The sequence below is a fragment of the Rhizomucor pusillus genome (assembly GCF_041956525.1).
Source record: "Rhizomucor pusillus strain CBS 183.67 unplaced genomic scaffold VTP01scaffold_6, whole genome shotgun sequence".
NCBI lineage: Eukaryota > Fungi > Mucoromycota > Mucoromycetes > Mucorales > Lichtheimiaceae > Rhizomucor > Rhizomucor pusillus.
Window position 1 is genome coordinate 12935 of NW_027192148.1, and position 15645 is coordinate 28579.

Genomic DNA, 15645 nt, shown 5'->3' on the forward strand with positions numbered 1-15645 from the left:
AATTTCAGCGCTTTCGGCACCTCTCTTTCAGTCTGCTTTTGGGCGCTGTCAAGATATGCTGCTGAAGAGAGATGGGGGACAGAGCAACAACAGCAACGGCGTTACCGGACAAACACAGTCTGCAGCTGTTTTCATTTGAGCCTTACGATTGTCAACATGACGAGTCCAGCGAGCAAAGTGTCATTACAAAGTTCTTGACCAAAGTCAAAACAGCAGTGGCAGGCCCGAATTCTCAAACGGTAGATAGTGGATCGAGCAATGGAATCTCTTCTGAAACAGACCTTGACTTTTTGCAGCCTGCTCTAGATAACGCTGATCAGAAATCGTCAAACTCTGCCCAAGACTTGCCGTTGCATTCGGCGCAGCAAACACACTTATCGCCGCCGCCTTTGCCCAACAGCAATAACTCAGAGAAAAGCAATGGACTGCACAAGAAACATGCAACTCAATTGATATCTACCGAGCCAATTGATACACTTGCCAATGAACTGAATGAAGAGTCAGAATCCAATCGAACGTCGCTGGAGCAAGTGTCGCCGAACCATGATTTCTACGACAGCGACGATGCACAGTCTGTCATGACCACGTTCTCAGTCTCAAACTACAACTCACTGAATCGTATCATTGGTCGTCTACGAGGAGTGCAGGCTGTGCCGCAGCTGAATGTTGAATATTGGATGCCTGATTCGCAGGTCAACGAGTGCCGAGACTGCAATGCGCCGTTCAAATTCTACCGACGAAAACATCACTGCAGAGTATGCGGTATGTCTCGTATGTATACATTATGTCTGCAATTTCACTTATTGTATACAACGCAGGTCAAATATTTTGCGCAAAGTGCACTTCGGATATTGTCAACGGCGAAACTCTTGGCCACTTTGGCAAAGTGCGAGTCTGCAAGTTTTGCTATTCCAATTTACAGCCCTCGGCGAAAACGACAGTGGCTGGACCACTCGCTCATCAGGAACGAGGTGATTTGAGCAACAACGACGATGCTTGCACTGGCGGCGCACCTCTCCATGCAACAACTCGACCGCAAACACCGAGACTCCATTTTTCTACTCCTACCACAAGGAACTCGTATGACGATGATTACATGATAGCGAATATACGCCGTTCATCTGCTGAATTTGACGGACATCAACCGCCAACACCTTCCCCGTCTCTATCCATGTATCAAAGGGAGGACCAGGATGCCGGTGGGCACAAGAAAGGATTTCTCCCAAAACGCCCGAGATCACGTACAATTACAATGAACTCAATTATGATGGATAATACACCGCTTCCGTCTGATCTTGTTCGGTCGAGCATCAAACCTACTCTACCTTTTCGTCGAAACTCGCTGAACAGCACCACTTTGGACGGAGGAGGCCTCCCTTTGAGTGGTATTACTCCTCTCACGGATGCAAAGGACAATCCAACAACGTGGAAATGGGATAAGGTGCCACAAAGCTTATCAAGCCTGATGGAAGGCAGAAACTCGGTGGAGATCGAAGGTGATATTAATGATCAGCCAAAAGCAAAAGATGGGCGACTCGAAGATATCAAGACATCCGGTAGCAGCAGCGATCACAGCAGCAAGCGAGATAGCCTGACTGGCCGGCCTGCTCGAAAGCGTACCTACAGCTTGATGAAGAATGCATCAGTTGCAGCTCTGGACACTATGGCCATGACAAGGGTACAGAAGAATGATTCTGAAAACACCAGCAGCAATGGATATCGACGGCATCGGCGACAGTCCTCGACGTGTACAGGGATGGAGCTTGACCTAATGTCAATGGATTACATGCGAAAAATGTTGAACCAAATGCTGCAAGAATGTCCAGACGAAGTGAAAGATAACATTGATGAATGGGAAAGCACCATTACGAAGCTGCTGCTCAAGATGGTTGACAGAGTGCGACAAGATGTACGGGGAGGAGACGAAATTGATATTCGCCACTATGTCAAGATCAAAAAGATTGCCGGCGGTAATCCCAAAGATAGCTTCTACGTACAAGGCGTTGTCTGTACGAAAAACGTGGCCCACAAGCAAATGGTTCGAAAGATACGGAATCCGCGGATTTTGATTATAAAGTTTCCCTTGGAATGGTCCCGCGACTATCAAGGTGATCAGCAACTACAGTCAATAAAACGAGTCATGGAGCAAGAAAAGGACTTTTTGAAGAAGCTTGTCAACCGCATCATTGCCCTGAAGCCATCCGTTCTTCTCGTCCTGTCTCATGTTTCTCGCATCGCTTTGGACTTCCTTGTCAAGAACGATATTGTTGTTGCATACAATGTGAAGCCCAGTATCCTCGATGCAGTAGCGCGGTGCACAGGAGCCAATATCATTTCATCCCTAGCAGATTTGAACACTGACGAATCAGTACTAGGTTTTTGCGGTGTTTTCGAGCCAAAAACGATATTACACGATATGCTACCCAATCGACGCAAAACCTTCTTAATATTCCGCGATTGTCCGGCTGATCTTGGAGCAACGATTATACTGCGAGGCGGTTCAATTGATGCGCTGCAAGCGGTGAAGAAAGTCCTGGATTTTATGGTGTTTGTTGTGCACAATTTACGCCTAGAGACTATATTTCACAAAGACGTAGCTAAAACTCTCAGCAGCTGTATCACCCAGCGCGAGCCCGGTAAAGAAGCACCAGCAGCAGGTAAACAGACCGATTGCAGTGTGTTGCTCGAGGATGGAGAAGAAGGTCTAGTCGCTATCCAACAAGTGATACATCGATACCAGAATGCGCTTCTTTCTGCGTCGCCTAGAGTCATGATTCCTCTGCCGCATCTGTTATCCAGGCTATGTGAAACTGAAAAGAGCTTGGTGAAAGTCTTGAAGGACCATGGACTCAGCCTTAGCAGTGTCTATTCCAAAGAAGCATCACCACCAAACGAATTATCGCAAATGCCGGAATATTTCCAAGCATTCGAACACGACCTGACGAACGAGTCAGAGTATTCTCGTTTGCTGGAAGAACATCATCACCGGTGGCGTGCATTCGAGACGTATGTAGGAAGCGATGCCGAAGAGCTCAACCCATCCTATCACCAGCAGCTTGTCGTATTGTATGCAACAGTGTGCTGCGAAACAGCGGTACCTTGTCACGATCCAGAACTGCGCATGTTTGAATATTATCGTCCAGATTCTGATGTCACTCTGGGGCAATATGTGGAAGACGTTACAACTTATTCCAACATGATATGCACGTCGGTGATGTGTGAACGGACGATGATGGAACACTATCGAACTTATGCTCACGGTAACGCTCAAATCTGCGTCAGTTTAGAGCGTATCGAAGCACCTCCAGCTGTCATGAATGCCGATGCAGTTCTTATGTGGAGTTACTGCAAAGAATGCGATGCAGACAGCATCCTAGTCCCTCTCTCCGAGGACGGTTGGAAATACTCTTTCGGCAAGTTCTTGGAGGTTGTCTTTCACCACCGCGGCGGCCCTCCCGCACAGGATGCTTGGTGCCCACATTCAATTTATCGCAACCATACTTTATACTTTGCATACAAAGGCATCGCAGTGAAATTCGAGTATACACCCATTGTACCTTACGACATCCTTGCACCAGCAACACGATTACACATCGATCCCAGCGTACAAGTCAATATCAAGGATGCGGCTTCAGATTCATTGCGGAGCAAAATTGTACAATTCTACGAATCCATCATCGAGCGAAATAAGAGTTTCCAACTGGATACCGTCCATCCCACCAAACGTGAGCAGTGCAAATTGCATCTTGAAGACTTGTCACACCGCGCAAATTCAGAGAAAAAGCAAATGTTGCAATTTCTTCAAAACGTATATGCAACGACGCCCCCAACAGATACACTCAGCTTGAACATTGTGCGCATCAAGATGCAGATGCACGTCCTCCAATGGAAGCTAGTATACGCTCAGTTTGTTCGGCAGTACGTAGTGCAAATCAACAGACGAAAAAAGCATCAACAGTTAGACAATACGCCCATGGAAACAGCAGATTTGGATGCACGCACGAAGCGCTTGACGAACTCTGCCGACTTGCCGCTGTTGGATGTTGGCATTGATGGCTACGACGAATTCTTTTGCGGCGGATCACAGGAGAATACAAAAGACGAAAAGTTCCTCGCAATGCCTGTTTTGGGTACATCTCCATCAAGTAGTAGTAGCTCGCAACGTATTCGAGATACCGAAACCTCAGGCAGCAGCAATGATCCAGATATCCAGAACCGCATCGAAGATGAAAGCAGCAGCTCTGAATCAGATTCTTCATCTGCAGAGGAAGAGGACACCCGTGCAGCGAGACGATTATCGTTGGAACTGTTACAAAAGAAGTCCAAGCGTGCGAGTTTGTCAATGAGTCGACTGCCAAGGCCACATGATATTGACCGGCGGGAAGGCAAACAGCAAGAGGACCGCTGCCAACAGCAGCAACAGCAGCAGCAACAGCAACAAGATTATCGTCGCAACAAACGCTTATCCTATCCAGCTGGTGCCAAAAGTGAGCGCATGCCACTTCCAATGTCTTCGAGGGATTACAAACGTCTTGCAGATTTGCTACCGTCGCTGGACAGCGGGGATATCAGTAAATCCAGAAGTTCACCACCGTTGGTATCGCGGCTTTTACGTAGCTACCAATCCGGCCAACCTGCATCCAACAGCAATGAGATACGAAACAAACTATCGAGCTTGGAGTCGCAAATAGTAAACACTAGTCCCCTGCAGCATCAGCAGCAGCAGCAACAACAAAAGCAATTGGCAAGGAAACAGCCCGCAAAAGACAGAAAAACGCCAGCAGAGTACAAAACCAAGATTCCTGTACGCAGTATCCAGCATCCCTTGAAGCAGCAGCAGCAGCGTGACCATACGCGTTCCGACGAACCGAGCAACAACAAGACGACTGCAAAGGATGACCATCGGAAGATTCGCTTTGCGCCCAAGGTAGAAAACCATGGTGAAAGAAGAGTACGAGGAGTGCGGCAACGTCTTCCCAGCAAAGCATCCATTGAAGTGTATACGACGTTGCGTGAGCTTGTGCATGAAGACTCAGAAGACGAGTTTTCAGCGAGTGAGAGTGATCTTAGCTCCAGCGATGATGATGATGAAGAAGAAGGGCAAAAGGATGGTGAAGAAAAGCAGCAGCAGGAAGAGCACAATATGTTTTTCAGTATGATGGATACAGACGAATTTGATGAATCTCTGGGACGAGAGCTTTCTCCAAAACTACGACGGCATCACTCTGATATCCTCCAACGACGAACATCCGCCAATGCAGTGCCCCATTTGGACTTTGATGGATACAATGATCTGGAGAAATCGCACGAAAGCAAAGAGGAAAAAGATGCAAGCGTCAAGGATACTCAGAACTTGACAGTGTCTGACTTTCGCAGCTTTGCCGAGAAAAATGGATTGAACAACAGAGACAACAATAATCCGTTTGAGAATATAGGTGAGATATAGCTCATATACTGGCTAATTTCCTGAAATTGACCCTTTTTCCGCTTTCAAAGCTTCAGCGTTTGACCTGTCGTCGCTTGACCAACCGACCATCTCGAAAATGACCACAAGCATCCTATCGGAAAAAGATGTAGAATCTCTGAAGCCGTTGAAATATCCACTGTGAGTAGAATATCTGAATATCTGACAAGGATGTGTTGTCTAAAGTAACCATCTAGATCACCTTTGGAACACGTATTCCCGGGCTCTCCCATCGTTGTCGGCGAAGATGAACCGAGCACGATCATTGCATACTCTTTAAGCTGCGATGTGTATCTACGTCTACTCAACCGTATCCGCAAGGGAGATCAAACTGAAGAAGCAAAGCCGACGGAAGAAAAGGAAGAGATATCGGTTGAGGATGAAAAGGGAGGTTTTTCAGACGACGGTGATCCTACGATGGGTCAGTTTATCGAACGAACACTCAACAGCAAGTCTGGTATCCATGTGAAATATCGCAAGTATCTCTTTCTGCTCCATCGAGTCGACGGTCACAAGCTGATTTACTACCTTTCATAGATTTTACGGACGGTACCACGAAATTCTTTTGCAAAATCTACTTTGTTGAACAATTCGATGCTTTGAGACGAAACTGTGGTTGCGAAGCGAGTTACATTGCTTCACTTGCCAACTGCGCAAAGTGGGACTCAAGCGGCGGCAAGTCCGGATCTGTATTCTTGAAAACCAAAGGTAAGAAAAATTGGCTGCCCGTACGACATCAAACTTACAATTGCTTCTACCTATAGATGACAGATTGCTTATCAAGCAGATTTCGCGCTATGAGATGGATGCATTCCTGCGTTTTGCCCCTTCGTACTTTCAATATCTATCAGAAGCCTTCTTTCATGAAGTAGGTTTACTGTTATCATCAATGTTGGGATACTTGATGATTGTGCCGATTACTAACTGGATATAAATACAATAGCTACCTACCGTCCTCTGCAAGATATTTGGAGTCTACAGAATTGGCTTTAAGAATACGACAACTGGGAAATCGATGAGGATGGATATTCTCGTTATGGAGAACTTGTTCTATCAGCGTAATGTGAAAACAGTAAGTGAAGGTTATAGAAAGCAGAGCTTTTATTATGAAAGCTCACATGTATTATTAGATTTTTGATTTGAAAGGCTCGATGCGAAATCGTCACGTTCAGGCCACAGGACGAGACAATGAAGTGCTATTGGATGAAAACATGGTTGAACGTGAGTTTGATGTTAATTTTGTATCTGAATACAATCAATTGCTAATGATCCCTTTACCAGTGATACTGCAATCACCATTGTTTCTACATTCATATGCGAAAGAGATGCTGCGAGGCTCACTGCACAACGATACCCTGTTTTTATCACGGATGGATGTTATGGACTATTCGCTGCTAGTGGGCGTAGACGAAAAGAACCACGAGCTGATTGTTGGAATCATTGGCAAGTATTGAGCGGACATCAAGCCAATTTCTATGCGCTGGCCTGTTAATGCCTGTAGAACATAATAGATTTTATGCGCACCTTCACTTGGGATAAAAAGTTGGAAAGCTGGGTCAAGGAATCTGGACTTTTAGGAGGCGGAGGAAAAGAACCCACTATCATCTCACCCAAACAATATCGGCTACGGTTCCGTGAAGCAATGGAAAGATACTTTCTCATGGTCCCAGACTTCTGGACAGCCAAGCTCATGCGGCAAAGATACCACCATGAAGTCCATCACAACCACCATCAACAACACCATCCTGTAGAACATGGAGAAACCGATACCCTGTAGAGTTGTATTACCCTGTTGCTAAATTATATCGATATTTGTATTATTCCAGTTTATAGCCAATCAAACAAGATAAATCTGTCAAATCTTTATGTACAGTAAGAATGCAGATGAGTAAAGTGTAGTCCTTGCGACGTTCTTCTGATGCCCTCTTGATTGCGTGAAAAAACGTATGTCGGTTTCATCACACAAAACAGATAAAAAACTACGAGATAGTTTATACGATGGATGATAAACAAAATAATAGGAGAACTATTGCTAATACATTCTAGAGTCGCTCAGCGACCTATTTTTCTACTTGCGAATGCCCTGCAAAGCATTGAGAAGGGTGTTTTCATCATCATCCTAAATTAACAGCGGACATAAGCAAAAAAAAGGGAGTATAAATTGTATCGACAACAAAAGACTTACCATCTCGAGGGACCAGAGCATCACGCCGCCGAGTCCTTGTTTCTTGGCATACTCCACCTTGTCTTGCAAAGAAGCAGTGTCGTCGAAGGACAAGACTTTGGAGCCAGTGGAAGTGTAAGCGTAGGGAGTCTTGGATATATCGTCCCAGTAGGTCTCCCAGCCAGACGAGTTGCGAGCGATGCCTTGGGCAGCAATGGAGCGCCAGGTGTATTGACCCGAGTAGGAAGCTTCTGCGTTCGGGCAAGGATCGGCCGCTTTTTCGTCAGAGCTATCGCCCTTGATCTGGCTAGTTTGGCTGATGGGGACATAGAGACCGCTGGATGCAGTGACAGGTTCAAGCGTTTTGCTGACACGGCCGTAAAATGGAACGCCTAAAACGATTTGTTCAAGAGGAATGCCGGCTGCGTTCCAGGCCTTGACTGCATCGCTTCCGCTGGTGGGTTCAATGCCGGTTGCCTTGGTGCTGTAATACAACGGCGCATTGGGGCCGGCGTTCTTGTCCCAAACACCGTTGACATCGTAAGCCTAGCATCGATGTATATGTGAGTACATATACTCTATTGTCATATGCGAGTCAACTTATTACCATAATGTAAAAGGCGTCCACAGTGGAAGCCCAGTCAGCATCAAGTTTGGTGGATGGTTGCTGGTTTTCGTTATTGAAGGGTGCGGTGGAGACAGCGGTAGTGAGCAAAACCTTGCTGCCAAGCTTCTCGCGCAACGCCTTGAAAAGCTTCAAATAGTTGGCAGTGTCGTTCTCATCCCTGGCAACAACATAAATGTTTAGCTGCTTGGAAACCGTTTAAAGTTGACGCTGTTATACATACTTTGAATTGCACGCAACACCGTTAGGGCTGTTAGGATATTCTGAAATACTAAGATTAGCGCAAACGTCATCTTGATATCAACCAATTTTAGTAATACGTACCCCAATCCAAGTTGAGACCGTCGAGGTTGTATTCTTTGACCGCATCAACCAAGTTGCTCACAAACTTGTCGAAAGAAGAAGACGACTTTAAGAGATCGCTAAAGTACAAGGAACCGGTCCATCTAGGATAAAACTGCGTGAGCCAACAGGATATGTGACAAAGTTATGTAAGCCGTAAAAAAATTGTACCCGCCCACGCTGAGGCTAATGATCTTGCCCTTGCTATGTGCTTCTTGCGCGACTGGTAGAAATGTGTGTGTTACACCAGGAAATCGCTTTTGTATGACCAAACGCAATTACCTGATTTGAGCTGCGAGGCAGTGAATCCGGAAAGCTCGCCGTCCTTGGTAGGTTCGGCAAAGGCGTAAAGGATATGATCTACCTTGTCCCATGCAATTGATTTGGGAAGGTCCTGTAAAACTACTTGTCAATGGAACCCTGCAGACGAAAAAGATAGTTAATTTGCTTACCCAATCAACAACGTAAGCTGACAATTTTTGACCAGACGATGACGAAGAAGAAGAGGAAGAAGAGTGAGCAGGTTGTGAAGTGGTCCTAGCCGAAGGTTGAGTATGCGACGAGCCGCTGCTGCTGCTGGTGGTGGTGGCAGATGCGGCCTGGCTCGTACGATGGTTTCCGCAAGCCAGCACAGGATGAAGCAAAAGACTGATGGCTAAAAGCCAAACAGTAAACAAATGAACGGACTTGGCCATCAAAGTAATGGAGAGAAGAGGGATTTGTAGATAAGAAAAGAAGAGAGATTGGACTCTTGTTTATATACTTTTCAGGATAAATTGGTTATATACGGTTTGATAATTAAGAGGCATGAATTCAACTAGCTCCGCCGCTTGAAAGGTAAATGACGATGATCCTTTGCTGCGTTCTTTTTACGCCGTTTCTCCAGGATTTTATCCATCTTGTTCTCGTCAAGATGGGCGTACCGATCCATAAGCTCCAATTTGCGTTTCTCAGCTATAGTTTCATCAAAGAGTCAGGCCCCAGATCGACAGAAGATCGACATATTGGCCAGAAGGGAACTTACATCGCTTTAAGAAGTAAGGTTTCTTTCCTTGTTTCACAAGCTCGGCTTCGGCCTTTTTACGTTCGCGTAACAGTTCCTGCTTTCGTTTAAGTTGCTTGGTCGTAATCTCACGAGAAATCTATGGCAAAATATATAAGAAAATGTCGCACAGTAATTCATGATTGTAGTACATTACCATCTTTTGCAAGACTCGTTCCAGACGTTCACGCACTTCTGGATTCTTTTCCTTGCGAATCCGTTCTTGCAACATTGATTTTTCAGATTGCTTGTAATCTTCCAGAAATTGGTATGATTTTTCAAATAAGTCCTTGTTGAAGTGACCTGATAACTTGTCAAACCGAGGATCACGTTTCTTCTAGTAATTGTAGTTAGCACTCTGGGTCTCTTTCTCTCTTCTGATGCTTCTCACAAACCGGTTTGTTGACTTCAACAACTTCTCTAAATCGGCTTACTGCCTTTTTCGACGAGATCTCCATCGGACTAGCAATTCATTCATTGTGAGTATGCAGAAAAATGCTGATGATATCATCCTCAGTTGCTTACCTGTGTTTGTCTGCACGCTTCATTTCTGCCTTACTCTTTTTCACACGATCCTTCTTTTTCAATTGGCTGGCTGCTCCCTCCAGGTCTTTGAGAATCTGATCTTTGGATATTTTCTTTTTTGTAGATTGTTCGTCCTCCTTTTCCATTCCCATCTTGCTCTTGATTTGTGCAAGTTTCTCAAATGATACGTGCGCTAGACCTTTTTTCGTGCGTGTGTGAGTGAGGTTTGCATGCAAGCGTAAACTGACGTGAAAAAACTCACTTCGTCTCATTTTATCCATCTGCGGCTGTGCATCTTCTTCTTCTTGTTCCTCTTCGTCCTCTTTGTCTTCTTCATCATCTTCCTCGTTATCGTCATCATCATCGTCGTATTCTGCTTCTGCTTCTGTATATTCTTCATATTGATCGCCTTCCACTTGCTCGTCATCGTCAGAGATCTAAAATGCACCTTGTTAATCTATTGTTTCCTTGACGGCTGATTCTCTCTGTGCAGACATACTTGCTTCTCGTCCTCAGTGTACTCTAACTCCTCTTCGGATTCTTCTGCTTCTCTCCGCCTTGATCGTCCCATTTTTTACAGTTGTGATAAAGAGCTGTTGGTTTTGCTATCGAATTGCATAACTCAAAGCCACTTGCCCCGACACTGGCTGGCCGGCGGCAGCGGCGGCCGCCGGTTCCGGTATTCCGGGTTCAGGTACACACAGACACTTATCTTTCTTCCCCCTTGCAGCTTTCGAGCCCGACTTTCATTCCTTTACAAACTAACTGGTCCACTCGTTTTCTTTATTATCCATGGTCCTCCGGCCCAGCGGTTTCTTATTTCTACGGTGCTATGCAACCCGCCTCTCATTCCCGAAACATACAATAACAACAACAACAACGACGACGACGACGACGACGACGACGATGATCGCTGGTGGCCGGAGAACAAGAAGAGCAGCAGTAACAGCAGCAGCAACGTTGCTTTTAGCATCAGGCACAGGAGTGGCTCTGTACCACTCGAACGATTCATGTCGACATGTAGCCCGAGCCGGCGTGCGATGCGGCAAGGCGTTGGCTACGGGAATCCAAGTAGCAGCCGATTACCAGTGGACCCTGTGGACGGGCGGCGACAAGAGCAGCTGCCACAAACGCAATGCAGAGCGAGTCTTGTCAACGCTGGAAAAACTCGGGGGCATCTATGTAAAGTGGGGCCAGCACCTGTCATCGATGGTGTATATCCTGCCAGTCGAGTGGACGACGACCTTGTCCCGGCTCCAGGATCGATGCGAGGTCGCGAGTTCCGAACAAGATATCCGAGCCATGTTTCAACAGGACTTTCAAAGAAACTTGGACGATATGTTTGAGGAATTCGATTTTACACAGCCGATTGGTGTAGCATCGCTTGCACAGGTACACAAGGCCAAGCTGCGGTCCTCCGGACAGTGGGTAGCCGTCAAGGTGCAGCATCCGTTTGTCGACGAGTTCTGCCGGTTGGATATCGATACTGTGTCCTGGATATTTGGCACCATCCAGAAATTGTTCCCGGATTTTGGGTTCCACTGGGTCGCAGAGGATATGCGAGAATCGTTGCCGCAGGAACTGGATTTTCGGTATGAGGCGGCGAATGCCCACAAGGTAGCGCAGCAGTTTGCAGGAGAACAGACCACTCTCGTCATACCTCAAGTCTTGTGGGCGACCAGACGGATGCTGTGCATGGAATGTTAGTTGTTGTCGTTATCTTATCACGACTAATTAAACTGACTTTTTCTTCTCCGCATACATAGTCATAGAAGGCGGCCGTGTGGATGACAAAGAGTATATGGCGGCACATGGCATCGATCCCGCCCAAGTTTCTCGTGAATTGATTACCATCTTTGCAAACATGATTTTTATTCACGGATTTGTGCACTGCGATCCACGTAAGTAGTAAAGTCCATTTGTTTTGGGGGGTTACCTAATGGGCGTATAAATTTAGATCCTGGCAATATCTTGATACGCAAAACTAGAGGACGAGACTCTTTCTCAAAATTCAACTTTGACATTGTGCTCTTGGACCACGGTGTGTATCGCAGCCTACCAGACCAGATGCGGCTGGACTATGCGCATCTTTGGACAGCCTTGATCCAGGGGGACGAGGATAACATTAAAAAGTACTGCGCACGTGTGGGAGGTTCGGACCATCGACTGTTCGCATCGCTGCTGACAGGTCGAGAATGGCATACGATCACGGCCGCGCAGCTGTTTACTGCCCGTACGGAGGAAGAAATCAACCACGTCGCTTCTAAATCTGGCCTTTCATTTTTCAAGCGGATTACCGATATTTTATCGACGCTGCCTCGTGTCATGCTACTGCTTTTAAAAACCGGCGATTTGTTACGGAACATTGACGAAGCACTGCGGGAAACATCAAGTCCCCAGCAGCAGGGTTTGATGACCTACGTGATCATGGGCCGCTTCTGTGCAAAAGCGGTGTGGTTGGATGCAAGGCAGGTCTTTCTTGACCAGTGCCGCTGCGCCGCCGCCGCAGGCCTACAGTGGCAACTCGTCAAGGACACCGCAGTTGCTTGGTGGCGCTTAAGGTCGCTCGAATGTAATCTGTACATATACTCACTTCAACTCACTTGCATGCATTGGTGGCATAATAGACACACATTGCTCCCACACATCATCTAACAATAATGCCATGTAAATATTATTATCATTTATAAAAAGAACCCCAATAAGGGCAAAAAGATTACATTTTTACTAAAAAGAAAAGTGAAGAAAAAATAACACGCAAATGAAATGGTACAAACTTCGCATTGAATAGAAAGAAAGAAAATCGAGAGAAAGAGAGAACAAAGAGGAATACAGAAAAGAACAAAAAATATATAGCGAGACAGGAAATGAATGTGTGTATACGCGACGTTGTGGGGAACGAGGGAATCAAGAGGGAAATACAGGAGGAAGGGAGGAAGGGAGGAAGGGAGGAAGGAAGGAAGGAAGGAAGAAATTAGCGGTAAGAGGTCATTATAATTAAGAGAGTACGTTCTCGGGCTTCTTTCCGGAGGTAGGATATTTTTTTGTTCCTTTTTTAAGCGTGCGCTTTCTTGTTATTATGTCATCGTTCCATTTGCTTTGTTGTTGTTCTTTCAAAAACGATGAGCCAGCCCAGACACGTGTATCGAAAGTAGTAAAAGAAAAACATAGCATCAATGCTTTTCTTTTTTCTACCAAGATGTCTGCTGTTGCGGAGGAGGAGGGTGTTGCAGCATGCCGGGTGGATCGATCCATTTGCCGTGATGGGGCGCTGGTTGCTGCTGGTAATACTGTGCAATGTACATGTCCATCTGGTCGCCGTACGTTCCAGTAGTGGGCTCGACGTAGCCAGTACCAGTAGCGTTAATTGCTGCATTGGAGCTGCTGTTGTTGTTATCGTACGGATGGATCAAGAGCTGCGAGTGGTAGTGCTGTTGGGAACCTGGAGTTGCTGGGGCAGAATCCGAGATCCCGGAGAGAACAGACGAGGAACCGCCGGCTTTGCTCGCATAGTCGACTAGGCTGTGGTTGCTGCCGATCTTTTCCATTTCAAAAGAATAGATAGGGTCATGGAACGACGCAGACGGCGGACGAAATTGATGACTAGCAGTGCTGCTCGGTCGCTCACGACGGACATACTGCTGCTGGTCTTGAGAAGGATACGGGTACATGTCCTGTGGCACCATACTAGGAATTTCTGGGGCAGACGCGACGTTGCTGCTGTTGCTGCTGTTGTTGTTATTGTTATTTCTAACGGCTAAAAAAAATAGGCACACTGATCAGCAAATTGGATATCTATTGTCGGACGATATTGAGTAACCTTACCATATTGGGGTGGGTATCCCATTGGCATGTAATATCCGCCCAAAGGCGCCATTAAAGGCAGCGGAGGTGGAGGTGCGTTCATGTAAAAGTAGACAGAAGGATCATCGGCGAACAGCGGTTGCAAGACATCTGTAATATTGTACTGGGCAGCCAACGCCTTTGCACGAGAAAATGTTATCCTGAGAAATAAAAAAACAAATAAGCATTCTTGCTTTTCTTTTCGTTGGCCGGCTCTGCAAATCGTGCATACCAAACACCTTTCAAGTGCATAGCGCCAACTTTAACGACTACGCGGCCACGCTCGTTCTTGAGAATACCGTCTCGCTTTCCGCGGGACATGCCCACGACGTTGAGCAGTTTCGTGCCGTTAACCATATCGTTATCTAATCAAAGACGCGTCTTAGTCATCAAGCGGACGATGGATTTACATGTCGATTGCCAATCAATTGACAGGGGGTGGCAGATGGATTACCTTGCCGACGTGCGACGCAAATGCCTCTGGCATCGACTTGATAGCAGATTGTACCCTCATCCTCCCAGTACGACGTTGTCAGCTTAGGTTGGTGGGTTGAAGCTTGGTCCGAGATATGTGTTTGCGGCGGTGGTGGTGGCGGGATCATGGGCAAGTCTGGCAGCGGCATGCCCTGCACAGAGTTTGCTCGAGGTGCATTCATGTAATTATTGAAGGTAGGATGCTGGCGATGTTTATCCATAGATGCCGGTGGGTTCCAGGTCATGACCGGGATCTGACCACCGTTGGAAGAAGGTGCTGAACAACAGCCTGCTGCTGCCACCTGGGCCGCATGTGGAGTGAAGACAGGTTGGGAAGTGGTGGGTGAAGGATATGCTTGCTCGTAGTTATACATTATCGGCTTGTCCCGCGAGTAACAGCAATGTTAACACACAGAGATAGAGAGAGAAAGAACCGAGGATAAAAAGACGAGTAGTTATCACGTTGACAAACTGATAGACTTAAGGTCGTTGCTGGGAGGTGGTTGTCGAGGACTAATGAGGGGTGCTGCTAGTCACTCGAGGATGAGAGAGGGTTGCGTGTGAATGAGAACAAGTTGTGCAAGAAAGGAAGAAGAAGAAGAGAAAGTGAGAATGAAAATATGTACGTCAGTGTCAAAGCTGGAAAACAAAAAGCAAAAAGGAACAAGTGGCGGGGAAAACGTGCAAAGAGGCTCCTTATAAATGGACAAGTTTTGCTCGGGTGTCCCAAAAAATTTTGTTTTAACTTGTAACCTTATCAAAGAGAGTGTATGAAAAAACTTTCTTCCTTGCTCTTCGGAATCCCTTCTGACTTTAGTGGTACGCACCAGCTACCACCAGCTAGAGCAGTAGTGTTTTTATGAAAAGTATATCTGCCTGGCACTTTTCATGGAGGTACTGAATGGCACAATTTGGGTGGCCCACTTTCTCTTCTTTTCTGTCCGACCCAGATTGATTTCCACGACCGTGAAAATTTCGCGCGAAACTTGAAAGCGTGCCTATTCGCCGCTGAAAAACAAAAAAATAGATTGTCCCATCTGGTTTTGGTTTGTTGTCGGAAAGGAACCTGCTTTCTGGTTCCAATAGCAAAACGGGAACTCTCTTATAGTTCCTAGTAGACGGTGCAGCACATGGCAATTGTGTGCAAAAGTTAACGTGAAGAAATG

The 15645-nt window shown here is 46.3% G+C and overlaps 5 protein-coding genes across 5 annotated transcripts; 2 read left to right on the forward strand and 3 right to left on the reverse strand.

Moving 5' to 3' along the window:
• Positions 1 to 71: 71 nt before the first annotated feature.
• Positions 72 to 7241, forward strand: VTP01DRAFT_8881 (uncharacterized protein; the record flags this gene model as incomplete). The annotated part of the gene is made up of 11 exons (XM_069388051.1): positions 72 to 239; positions 297 to 762; positions 819 to 5435; positions 5497 to 5605; positions 5662 to 5939; positions 6002 to 6172; positions 6229 to 6332; positions 6408 to 6536; positions 6595 to 6685; positions 6746 to 6907; positions 6976 to 7241. The coding sequence occupies 11 exons, from the start codon at positions 72 to 74 to the stop codon at positions 7239 to 7241; spliced, it is 6561 nt and encodes a 2186-aa protein (XP_069240387.1).
• Positions 7242 to 7532: 291 nt separating this feature from the next.
• Positions 7533 to 9290, reverse strand: VTP01DRAFT_8882 (uncharacterized protein; the record flags this gene model as incomplete). Its single annotated transcript, XM_069388052.1, has 8 exons — positions 7533 to 7583; positions 7650 to 8174; positions 8236 to 8413; positions 8477 to 8516; positions 8578 to 8699; positions 8767 to 8818; positions 8878 to 8989; positions 9048 to 9290. The coding sequence occupies 8 exons, from the start codon at positions 9288 to 9290 to the stop codon at positions 7533 to 7535; spliced, it is 1323 nt and encodes a 440-aa protein (XP_069240388.1).
• Positions 9291 to 9412: 122 nt separating this feature from the next.
• Positions 9413 to 10733, reverse strand: VTP01DRAFT_8883 (uncharacterized protein; the record flags this gene model as incomplete). The annotated part of the gene is made up of 7 exons (XM_069388053.1): positions 9413 to 9549; positions 9620 to 9737; positions 9795 to 9974; positions 10033 to 10099; positions 10163 to 10361; positions 10425 to 10599; positions 10662 to 10733. The coding sequence occupies 7 exons, from the start codon at positions 10731 to 10733 to the stop codon at positions 9413 to 9415; spliced, it is 948 nt and encodes a 315-aa protein (XP_069240389.1).
• Positions 10734 to 11068: 335 nt separating this feature from the next.
• On the forward strand, positions 11069 to 12817 carry VTP01DRAFT_8884 (uncharacterized protein; the record flags this gene model as incomplete). Its single annotated transcript, XM_069388054.1, has 3 exons — positions 11069 to 11864; positions 11929 to 12063; positions 12120 to 12817. The coding sequence occupies 3 exons, from the start codon at positions 11069 to 11071 to the stop codon at positions 12815 to 12817; spliced, it is 1629 nt and encodes a 542-aa protein (XP_069240390.1).
• A 536-nt stretch (positions 12818 to 13353) lies between these two features.
• Positions 13354 to 14853, reverse strand: VTP01DRAFT_8885 (uncharacterized protein; the record flags this gene model as incomplete). The annotated part of the gene is made up of 4 exons (XM_069388055.1): positions 13354 to 13919; positions 13988 to 14166; positions 14238 to 14370; positions 14460 to 14853. 4 exons carry the CDS (start codon positions 14851 to 14853, stop codon positions 13354 to 13356), a joined length of 1272 nt encoding a protein of 423 aa, XP_069240391.1.
• Between the last annotated feature and the right edge of the window lie 792 nt (positions 14854 to 15645).